This window comes from Schistocerca americana, chromosome 8 (assembly GCF_021461395.2).
Source record: "Schistocerca americana isolate TAMUIC-IGC-003095 chromosome 8, iqSchAmer2.1, whole genome shotgun sequence".
NCBI lineage: Eukaryota > Metazoa > Arthropoda > Insecta > Orthoptera > Acrididae > Schistocerca > Schistocerca americana.
In genome coordinates, this window is record NC_060126.1 from 96,165,638 (window position 1) to 96,178,198 (window position 12,561).

Sequence of the window (12,561 nt, forward strand, 5' to 3'; positions counted from 1 at the left end):
TTATTGATAATGCATATATACGACAAGCAGAAATTAAAGAGACACATGCTTGTCTGGTGGTAAATGGATTGTCAGATCATGATACACCGTTAATTACAGTAAGTAACTTAGCTCCATGGTCAGTTTAGAAACACTCAGGGAAAGCAGTGAGACTGATTAATGGAAAACTACTGAAGATTTTTTTAAAAAATCTTAAAAATGTTGACTGGTATGAAGTTTACAAGTCTGATGCTAGCTCTGAATACAATATATTTTAATGAGTGTGCATTCATGTTTGAAAGATATTTCCTTAGAAGGATAATTAAATGTAATAACAAAAAACCATTAAAGAAACATTTGCTTACGACGGGTACCAGTCTCTTCACAGTGGAAAAATGAAACATAAATACATAATAGCCACAGCAAGTAATAATTTACAGTACTGTGATATTATATTATACAGTACTGCAATATATTAAAAAAAGTTGTAAAAATACAGGAGTATGCAGATCCTGTCTGAAGCTGATGAATCAGACAGTAAAGTGAAATCAGAATCGTATATTGTTAAGAAAAAGACAGGGGAAAGAGCCACAGGAGATGACCTTATTTCTGTTAAAAAGACAGTTGACGTATAGCAAAAATTTTTAATAATTAATTTTTTTTTAAATAGCTCGGAAAATTGTTGCCAATGGTTTAGAAGATAAAGCAAAAGTAGAATCTCATATGGGGTGTAAACATATCCACTAAGATACTACAACATTGTCACCTTATAATGTCTAATATTCTTAATCACTTACATAATCCATCACTAGGTCAGAATGTTTTCCAAAATACATTGAAGTACACCATTGTTCAGCCTCTCTGTAAGAAAGATTACTCCACAGGTGTCATTAAGTACCACCCAATGTCACTTCTTACACCATTTTCTAAAATGTTTTAAAAGGTAATGAACGGCAGGTTTGTTACCCACCAGTTTAGTAATAAGACACTTTATCAATCACAGTCTAAAAGAACAGACACCATTTGTATAATGAAAATGAGGATGGGCAATGATCACTTCAGTACACATGTACGCCATGCTTAAACTCTTATTACAGGAATCAGCAAAAATGCTGCAAGTAATGTGGATAATGGGTGAAGGGTGCGGCATCAGCAGTGTATGGATAAGTTGAAAAGTTGGATCTGATGGGAGGCATGCTACAGTAGTCTGTGCAGTTGCAAGGACCACTGTATCCAGGTGGTGCAGCGATCAGCGCATTTGACTAGCAATGAAGAGACCTGGGTTTGAATTTCAGACTAGTACAAATTTTCAACTTCCCCCATTGATTTAAATCAATTCCCATTGGCAGCTAATTTCATTAATTCCTTTTTGTCTTGATTCATAGTGGCTGCACAGTCAAAACGGTGTCTGTTCTTTCATCTGAAAGAACATGCATATTTTGTAGGCATCCTTTCAACCTGTCGGGAATATTAGCTGAAGCTTTGCAGTACATTTATACATTTATGAAATTTGTTATCAACAATCTATTTGAGCTGAGAGTAACAAAGATATCCACAAGTAGAGCACTAAAAGGAAAAATTATCTGCATTACCCTTTAACTCTTTCTTGGGCTCTGGGAAGTATACGTACCACCAACTATGTTTCTTTACTGTGTGAATAGAAATATATTGTACCAACTCTGTATGCCCTGGCACCTAGAGGCAAGCTTTACCATCTGTAGTTTCTGTTTATTGTGACATATAGCTTTTAATCATTGTTAGATGTCACCTGTGGTGTTCAGGGACTATGGGAAATATACATACCACCAAACAGTGTTGTGTTATTTATTGTTTTCAATATTGTCCACTTCATAAATTGAATTAACTGTTAATAAACATGTGTGGTGCGTGATATAAATGGATTGTGCTCAGTTTGACATCCAATGACCTCACAAAATTTGGCATTATAACCAAATAACCTGCATGTCTGGATCTAGAGGGGGAGGGGGAGGCAAACCAGAGTATCTGTCTCAAGTGGCAATTTCAGGGGACACCAAATTCATATTCTTGAAGGAAAAGGCCTGGTTTCACAAAGCACCTAGCATCCAGCATATGTTGCTCTGTCAGTTGTTCATATGATTTTGAAATGCATCCCTGTTGGTTTTTGAACATTTTTAAACACATTTAATATTGATTTCTGAATGAGTCATAAGTTGACTTTTGAATGCGTGTGTAGTGTACAGGACATCTCCACCAGAGAAATCCCTGTCACATATAGAAATAAAAAAATTACTGCTGACAAAAGGGGACATGGCTATATGACCTGAGCCGAATAAACCTGAACGGATGACTGCTAATCACTGTTTGTTTATGTGGTTGGTTGGGTGTGCCAGCGATAAACATTGTTACAATTATTAGCAAAGCCCACAGAATCAAACTACCAGAATGGAAATAAATGACTAACAGGAGTAACAGTTGAGAAAGAGTACATATTATCTTCTAAGTGTATCCAAGAAAATGTAATTTTGACAGAAAATTTTTGCCAGAATGCTATAATACTAAGGGCCAGTTGTACAGTCCCCAGTTAGCAGTCCCTTAAGTCCTATCTTGGAATGGCACAGAAAACATGTGCGTACATGTTATATCTACATCTATACTCTGCAAAGCACTGTGAGCTGCATGGCAGAGGGTACATCCCATTGCACCACTTTTTAGGGTTTCTTCCTGTTCCATTCACATATGGAGCACACGAAGAATTATTGTTTGAATGCCTATGTGTGTGCAGTTATTATTCTAATCTTATCCCTCACGATCCCTATGTGAGCGATATGTAGGGGGATGCAGTATATTCCTAGTGTAATCATTTAAAGGCAGTTCTTGAAACTTTGTTGTCGTGGTAGTTTACATCTATCGCCAAGAGTCTTCCAGTTCAGTTCCTTCAGTATCCCTGTGACATTCTCCCAGGAATTAAACAAACCTGTGACCATTTGTGTTGCCCTCCTCTGTATACGTTCAATATACCCTGCTAGTCCTATCTGGAATGGGTCCCATACACTTGAACAATATTATAGAACTGGCTGCACATGTGATTTGTAAGCAATCTCCTTTGTAGACTTTCCCAATACCAATAAATCGAAGACTACCATCTGCTTTACCCATGAATGAACCTATGTGATCATTCCATTTCATATCCCTACAAAGTGTAACACTCAGGTATTTGTGTGAATTGGCCGATTCCAACAGTGACTCATTGATATTATTGTCATAAGATACTACATTTTTGTCATTTTGTGAAGTACAAAATTTTGCATTTCTGAACATTTAGAGCAAGTTGCCAATCTCTGCACCACGTTTAAATCTTATCAAGATCTTACTGTTATGTCTGCTTGTGTCTGTATATGTGTGGATGGAAATGTGTGTGTGTGTGAGTGTATACCCGTCCTTTTTCCCCCTAAGGTAAGTCTTTCCGCTCCCGGGATTGGAATGACTCCTTACCCTCTCCCTTAAAACCCGAATCCTTTCGTCTTTCCCTCTCCTTCCCTCTTTCCTGATGAAGCAACTGTTGGTTGCGAAAGCTAGAATTCTGTGTGTATGTTTGTGTGTCTATAGACGTGCCAGCGCTTTCGTTTGGTAAGTCACATCATCTTTGTTTTTTGAATATTTACACAGCTTCTTTCAACAGTACCTGCATCATAGATACCTGCATCATCTGCAAAAATCCTGATATTACTATTTATATTGTCTGCAAGGTCATTAATATACAATATGAATGACGAGGGTCCCAACACACTTCACTGGGGCACACTCAAAGTTACTTCTACATGTGATGATGACTCTCCATTTGAAATAACATGATGTGTCTTCCCTTCAATTCAGTCACAACTTTCACTTGATACTGCATATGATAGTACTTTTAACAATAAGCGTAGATGTGGAACTGGGTCAAGTGCTTTTCAGAAGTCAAGAAATACTGCATCTAACTGAATGCCTTGACGTGAAGCTTTCAGTACATTGTGTGAGAACAGTGCAAGGAGGGATCCACATGATCGATGTTTTCTAAATCCGTGCTGATTGGCAATGAGGAGGTCATTCTGTTCAAGATACCTCACCATGTTTCAGCTTAGAAAATGTTCTAAGATTCTACAAAAAATCACTGAGTGAGGTGGCGCAGTGGTTAGCACACTGGACTCACATTTTGGAGGACAACGGTTCAAACCCACGTCTGGCCATTCTGATTTAGGTTTTCCGTGATTTCCCTAAATCAGTTTAGGTGAATGCCAGGATGGTTCCTTTGATAGAGCACGGCTAACTTCCTTCCCCATTCTTCCCTAACCCAAAGGGGCCAATGGCCTCGCTGTTTAGTCTCATCCCCGAAATCAATCAGCCAACCAATCTACAAAAAATCAATGTCAAGGATACTGGATAGTAGTTTCGTGGATCACTACTACTACCCTTCTTGTAGACAGGTGTGACCTGTGCCTTTTTCCAAGAACTGGGCACAGTTTTTGTTAGAGGGATCTATGATAGATTATAGTTACAAGAGGGCTAACTCAGTCGCAAATTCAGTATAGTATCTGACAGGGATTCCATCGGGGCCTGGAGATTTGTTCAATTTCAACAATATCAGCTGTTTCTCAACAGCACTGACACTTATGCTTATTTCATTCATCTTTTCAGTGGTATGAGGATTAAATTGTGGTAATTCTCCAGCATTTTCCTTTATAAAGAAACATTTGAAAATGAAGTTGAGCATTTCAGCTTCTGCTTTAACACCCTCATTTTCAGTTCCTGTCTCAATCTCTTGTGACTGTACACTAACTTTGGTGCCACTAACGGCCTTCATATATGACCAAAATTTCTTTGGGCTTTGTGAAAGACCACTTGACAATACTCTGCTGTTATAGTCATTGAAGCCATAATGCATTGCACTCCCGACAGCCGAACACATTTCATTCAGCATCTCTCCACTAATAGCCCCATGCTTTGTTTTACACCTATTATGCGATAACCTCTGCTTCTTTAAAAGATTTTTTCCTGTGACTGTACAACATGGAGGGTCCCTCCCATTATGAACTGTTCTACTGAGCACATATCTATCCAGTGCATGGTCAATTATTCTTTTAAACTTGAGCCAGAGTTCCTGTACATGCTCCTGCCCTGTGCTGAAAGTTTCAAGTTCCTCACTGAGAAGTCACTACTGATTTTTTATCTAGTTTGCTGAACATACATATCTTTTTGCTTGTGTTAGTTGTCCTTTGTACTTTGGTCATCACTGTTGCAACAACAGCATCATGACCACTGATACCAGTTTTGATGTGGACATCCTCAAAGAGATCAGGTCTATTTGCTGCTATTAGATCTGATACATTTTCACCATGAATGGTGTTCCTAACCATCTCTTCTACGTAGTTTTCAGAGAAGGCATTTATTTTTGTTTCACATGAAACTGTTATTTTCCCAACTAATTGTTGGATGATTAAAGTCTCCACCAATGATTGCAGTATAATTGGGGAACTTACGTACAAGTGAACTGAGATTTTCTCTAAAGTTTTCAGTTACATCAGGAGATGAGTCTGGTGGGTATAGAAGGATCCAATAATCATTTTATGTCCATCCCTGGTACTGAGTCTTCTCCAAACAATCTCACATGCAGTTTCAATTTCTACCTTGGTGGATTTGAGTTTCTTGTCTTCTGCAACAAAAACACCATGTCAATTTCCCATTTGCCTATCCTTTCGATATACACTCAAATTTTCCCCAAAAATCTCATGGCTATCACTTTCAGGTTTCAACTACCTTTCTGCATCTAGTTTTATGTGAGCTTCACCACTAACTGGTGAGCAAATGCAGTGATTCTGGCAAAATTAGTCAAGTAAACCGGAAAATAAATTTTGACAATGGTAGAAATAGTTACAGAATCAGTGATGACAAGATTGTTTGTTAGAATGAGGAAGGAGAAGAAACTAAAACATCATACAAATTATATTGAAGAATATGATGATTCCAAATTTATACAAAAATTTAGTACTACTACTACTACTTTTTGATCTCATACTTGAGAAACTGAAGCATATGAATGAAATGTGAAACTATTTCCTAACATAAAACCTTTTGCTTGTAGTAGGCCTAATAGACATTTGCTATTAGTATTTGTGAATTATATTCTGTTGTGTTATTGATGTAAATGAGGTAGATAAAAATGAGCATTTGTTAAAAGAAAGGCCTCTTTCATTTTATCTAGCACACAGTGACAAAATAGACATAATCAAATCAATAAACTACACCAATCTCAGCTACTATTCGTATTAACAGCTTTTTCAGTATCAGACGGCATTTTGATTTTTCATGTAACAAAAGTTTGATGAACTTTGATGATGTAATAAATTCTTTCACAGAAAGGAAGGAACCCCATGTAAAGCTGTAGCAAGAGAAGAGAGAAAAAAATGCTGGACACTAAGGATTGAAGAAATGTGTACTTTTGTCTTTAGTGTCTTTATGTGTCCTATATTTAATTTTATGTCACACAAAAGAGAAAGTTAATAGCTAATAGGCAATAAAGATTCAAATTTTCTGAAGATTTCTTATTCTTCCTCTCGCAAATAATCCCACCCAGTACTAATTGTGGGTTTTTTTTAAAGGGGGGGGGCGGGGGGGAGGGGGAGTGTTGGATGTCAAACCAGCAGACTGAGAGCAGGAGAGACGCTACAGGACATTTTAATTTTCACTGTCTACAATATAAGTTTGATGGCTTCCATTGCAAAATATACATGTTTGAATTGCACACATCGAAATACAGTGACGTGCAATATAACAATAGAAGAATACTGTTTGAAGGGTGTGGCACTATGATTTGGCACACTTTAGACCAAATCATATGTCTTAACACTTTCACCTAACATTACTGCTGGATATATTTCGTAAACCACATCAAATACTGAAAAATTGATTCCACAGACTGAACGTGAGGAGAGGGGCTAGTGTAATTGGTTAATACAAACCATAAAAAAATGCACGGAAGTATGTTTTTTAACACAAAACTACATTTTTTTAAATGGAACCCCATTAGTTTTGTTAGCACATCTGAACATATAAACAAATACGTAATCAGTGCCGTTTGTTGCATTGTAAAATGTTAATTACATCCGGAGATATTGTAACCTAAAGTTGACGCTTGAGTACCACTCCTCCGCTGTTCGATCGTGTGTATCGGAGAGCACCAAATTACGCGGGGATCCAAAGGGAACGGTGATGGACCTTAGGTACAGATGAGACTGGAACAGCACATTACGTCCACATGCTAACACCTTTTTACTGGTCTTTTTCACGGACGCACATGTACATTACCATAAGGGGTGAGGTACATGTACACACGTGGTTTCCGTTTTCAATTACGGAGTGGAACAGAGTGTGTCCCGACATGTCAGACCAATAGATGTTCGATGTGGTGGCCATCATTTGCTGCACACAATTGCAATCTCTGGCGTAATGAATGTCGTACACGCCGCAGTACATCTGGTGTAATGTCGCCGCAGGCTGCCACAGTACGTTGTTTCATATCCTCTGGGGTTGTAGGCACATCACGGTACACACGTTACATGATGGCCAACACGGCGCGTGGTGGCCTTGTGGATGATGATGCCTTGGCTACAGCACTAAAGCAAGGTCGCATACATGCTGCAGCACTTTTGATGTTCATGAGAATGAACCATATAATGTATTCCAAGGTCCACTGAAAGACGCACCGAACTTGCTGTGTACACCTCATGCAGCATTCTACTCGGATGTGTCATGCACAGAACTGCGCGAGATGGCAGCCAGTGAAATAAGGCGGGCTATCGTTGGACCTTGCCGTTGGTGGGGAGGCTTGCGTGCCTCAGCGATACAGATAGCCGTACCGTAGGTGCAACCACAACGGAGGGGTATCTGTTGAGAGGCCAGACAAACGTATGGTTCCTGAAGAGGGGCAGCAGCCTTTTCAGTAGTTGCAAGGGCAACAGTCTGGATGATTGACTGATCTGGCCTTGTAACAATAACCAAAACGGCCTTGCTGTGCTGGTACTGCGAACGGCTGAAAGCAAGGGGAAACTACAGCCGTAATTTTTCCCGAGGGCATGCAGCTTTACTGTATGATTACATGATGATGGCGTCCTCTTGGGTAAAATATTCCGGAGGTAAAATAGTCCCCCATTCGGATCTCCGGGCGGGGACTACTCAAGAGGATGTCGTTATCAGGAGAAAGAAAACTGGCGTTCTACGGATCGGAGCGTGGAATGTCAGATCCCTTAATCGGGCAGGTAGGTTAGAAAATTTAAAAAGGGAAATGGATAGGTTGAAGTTAGATATAGTGGGAATTAGTGAAGTTCGGTGGCAGGAGGAACAAGACTTCTGGTCAGGTGACTACAGGGTTATAAACACAAAATCAAATAGGGGTAATGCAGGAGTAGGTTTAATAATGAATAGGAAAATAGGAATGCGGGTAAGCTACTACAAACAGCATAGTGAACGCATTATTGTGGCCAAGATAGATACGAAGCCCACACCTACTACAGTAGTACAAGTTTATATGCCAACTAGCTCTGCAGATGACGAAGAAATTGAAGGAATGTATGATGAAATAAAAGAAATTATTCAGATTGTAAAGGGAGACGAAAATTTAATAGTCATGGGTGACTGGAATTCGAGTGTAGGAAAAGGGAGAGAAGGAAACATAGTAGGTGAATATGGATTGGGGGACAGAAATGAAAGAGGAAGCCGCCTGGTAGAATTTTGCACAGAGCACAACATAATCATAACTAACACTTGGTTTAAGAATCATGAAAGAAGGTTGTATACATGGAAGAACCCTGGAGATACTAAAAGGTATCAGATAGATTATATAATGGTAAGACAGAGATTTAGGAACCAGGTTTTAAATTGTAAGACATTTCCAGGGGCAGATGTGGACTCTGACCACAATCTATTGGTTATGACCTGTAGATTAAAACTGAAGAAACTGCAAAAAGGTGGGAATTTAAGGAGATGGGACCTGGATAAACTGAAAGAACCAGAGGTTGTACAGAGATTCAGGGAGAGCATAAGGGAGCAATTGACAGGAATGGGGGAAATAAATACAGTAGAAGAAGAATGGGTAGCTTTGAGGGATGAAGTAGTGAAGGTAGCAGAGGATCAAGTAGGTAAAAAGACGAGGGCTAGTAGAAATCCTTGGGTAACAGAAGAAATATTGAATTTAATTGATGAAAGGAGAAAATATAAAAATGCAGTAAGTGAAACAGGCAAAAAGGAATACAAACGTCTCAAAAATGAGATCGACAGGAAGTGCAAAATGGCTAAGCAGGGATGGCTAGAGGACAAATGTAAGGATGTAGAGGCCTATCTCACTAGGGGTAAGATAGATACCGCCTACAGGAAAATTAAAGAGACCTTTGGAGATCAGAGAACGACTTGTATGAATATCAAGAGCTCAGATGGAAACCCAGTTCTAAGCAAAGAAGGGAAAGCAGAAAGGTGGAAGGAGTATATAGAGGGTCTATACAAGGGCGATGTACTTGAGGACAATATTATGGAAATGGAAGAGGATGTAGATGAAGATGAAATGGGAGATATGATACTGCGTGAAGAGTTTGACAGAGCACTGAAAGACCTGAGTCAAAACAAGGCCCCCGGAGTAGACAATATTCCATTGGAACTACTGACGGCCGTGGGAGAGCCAGTCCTGACAAAACTCTACCATCTGGTGAGCAAGATGTATGAAACAGGCGAAATACCCTCAGACTTCAAGAAGAATATAATAATTCCAATCCCGAAGAAAGCAGGTGTTGACAGATGTGAAAATTACCGAACTATCAGCTTAATAAGTCACAGCTGCAAAATACTAACACGAATTCTTTACAGACGAATGGAAAAACTAGTAGAAGCCAACCTCGGGGAAGATCAGTTTGGATTCCGTAGAAACACTGGAACACGTGAGGCAATACTGACCTTACGACTTATCTTAGAAGAAAGATTAAGGAAAGGCAAACCTACGTTTCTAGCATTTGTAGACTTAGAGAAAGCTTTTGACAATGTTGACTGGAATACTCTCTTTAAAATTCTAAAGGTGGCAGGGGTAAAATACAGGGAGCGAAAGGCTATTTACAATTTGTACAGAAACCAGATGGCAGTTATAAGAGTCGAGGGACATGAAAGGGAAGCAGTGGTTGGGAAGGGAGTAAGACAGGGTTGTAGCCTCTCCCCGATGTTGTTCAATCTGTATATTGAGCAAGCAGTAAAGGAAACAAAAGAAAAATTCGGGGTAGGTATTAAAATTCATGGAGAAGAAATAAAAACTTTGAGGTTCGCCGATGACATTGTAATTCTGTCAGAGACAGCAAAGGACTTGGAAGAGCAGTTGAATGGAATGGACAGTGTCTTGAAAGGAGGATATAAGATGAACATCAACAAAAGCAAAACAAGGATAATGGAATGTAGTCTAATTAAGTCGGGTGATGCTGAGGGAATTAGATTAGGAAATGAGGCACTTAAAGTAGTAAAGGAGTTTTGCTATTTGGGGAGCAAAATAACTGATGATGGTCGAAGTAGAGAGGATATAAAGTTTAGGCTGGCAATGGCAAGGAAAGCGTTTCTGAAGAAGAGAAATTTGTTAACATCCAGTATTGATTTAAGTGTCAGGAAGTCATTTCTGAAAGTATTCGTATGGAGTGTAGCCATGTATGGAAGTGAAACATGGACGATAAATAGTTTGGACAAGAAGAGAATAGAAGCTTTCGAAATGTGGTGCTACAGAAGAATGCTGAAGATTAGATGGGTAGATCACATAACTAATGAGGAAGTATTGAATAGGATTGGGGAGAAGAGAAGTTTGTGGCACAACTTGACCAGAAGAAGGGATCGGTTGGTAGGACATGTTCTGAGGCATCAAGGGATCACCAATTTAGTATTGGAGGGCAGCGTGGAGGGTAAAAATCGTAGAGGGAGACCAAGAGATGAATACACTAAGCAGATTCAGAAGGATGTAGGTTGCAGTAGGTACTGGGAGATGAAAAAGCTTGCACAGGATAGAGTAGCATGGAGAGCTGCATCAAACCAGTCTCAGGACTGAAGACCACAACAACAACAACATCGTTGGACGTATTCCTGACTGCCTACGCAATTGTGTGAATAAGGAATACTTCCTGGGAGGGACAGCTGCCACTGCCGCAGGTTACGCAGATGGCACGAATGGTGGTTATTACACTGGAGCACTGCCTGTGCAGCAGGCACACTCAACAACACCACACGGCCAGGTGCCACACTCAGTAGCAGCTGGTGCTGGTGGCGGTGCGGCAGGTGCAGGAGCAGGCACTGTCCCTGGCCTTCCTCACAGTATATTCCATCAAAAAATGAGGACCGATGATAACGTAACAAATCGCTTCCCACAAGCACACTCTTGCCTCTGAATACACCAGACCCATCTAACCACCATTCACAGAAGCCAGAGCCGTCAGAAGTGCATTAACAGGGTACACCCTGAAAATGCTCCCACAGGCCCAGCAAAGGAGAGACTTATCCTACGAGGAGGAAAAACTTCAAGTCTTTGTTGATTGTTTTAATTGAATGTTTAAGGAAAAACCAGAAGTTAACGATTTTTCCTATCTCCTGCACAATATCGCCTTCAGAAGAATGAAGAGTTTACAGGAGCCATATTAACATTCACATCTTCATATCTACAGGTGATACAGCATATTCTTTATTCTGAGTGTGTGTGAGTGGAAGAAACTGGTGAACCAAAAGTGGCCAGACTTTTGATCTGTGACTTGTAGGAAAGGGTTGAATGTTAGACATACAGATGTAGCCCTGGTGTTCCTCCATTTTCTGCTACCTGGTTGTTCCAGCACTGGAAAACTTAAATAAGTTCGCATTTTCTACATAAGGAATACAACACAGTATTGCTTCTGCAGTTTCAGATATTAAATCTGTAAATCAATCTAATTGCTTGTCATGTTTGGACAGTGCAATTTGATATATGTACAAATTGCGATGTCTGTGTTGGACAGTGATAAAGAGGGATTCTGACACATCACTTAGTGTAAAATTAAGATGAGAAGCTCTCTGAGAAATAGTAGTAAGAGTGGTAAGATAGAAATAATTGATTTTTATTGTAATAATTCAGCTTTAGTTCTAAATGAACAACATTCATTTTGAGGCGGCACATTTTTTAATGGTTTGAAGAAATTGTTCTTGAGATGCTCCACTTCATCTACTTTCTGTTTAATAAGAATGAAGACATGCTTATTCAGCATTGCCTCCATGAAGCATTATTATCGAAGACAGATGCAGTAGCATGGCAACTGGAACCAAAAGTGTAAAGATTTTCTCATGTATGTATAGTTTCTGCATTTATATTTGCAAATGTACATTTTGTTCTTCTCACATTTGTGTTTTCAGGTAGTAAAACGATGCATCTGTTTTTGATAAACTGTTCACACATCAGCTGCTGTTGAGTAAAAGGCAACACTATACTTCTCATGGTTTCAGTGTTTGAGCATTTATAAAAAAATAGTCTAGATCTCTCAATAATGTTTGTTAAATACTTTTGACGAATTCTGTGGTGTAGAGAACCAAATT

At 39.4% G+C, this 12,561-nt stretch overlaps 1 protein-coding gene across 1 annotated transcript; it reads left to right on the forward strand.

Annotated features, from left to right (window-relative positions):
- Nucleotides 1–7,757: 7,757 nt before the first annotated feature.
- On the forward strand, nucleotides 7,758–11,523 carry LOC124546023 (C-terminal-binding protein-like). The gene is made up of 2 exons (XM_047124996.1): nucleotides 7,758–7,792; nucleotides 11,076–11,523. The coding sequence occupies exons 1-2, from the start codon at nucleotides 7,766–7,768 to the stop codon at nucleotides 11,391–11,393; spliced, it is 345 nt and encodes a 114-aa protein (XP_046980952.1). The 5' UTR covers nucleotides 7,758–7,765; the 3' UTR covers nucleotides 11,394–11,523.
- The last annotated feature ends 1,038 nt before the right edge of the window (nucleotides 11,524–12,561 follow it).

What these genes read in the sequence shown, in the direction of transcription:
- LOC124546023 (XM_047124996.1), top strand. Translation starts at nt 7,766, where the DNA reads ATGGCAGCCAGTGAAATAAGGCGGGCT. An exon ending in CCAGTGAAATAAGGCGGGCT is followed by an intron (nt 7,793 to 11,075) that starts ATCGTTGGACCT and finishes AACAACAACAAC; the next exon opens with ATCGTTGGACGTATTCCTGA.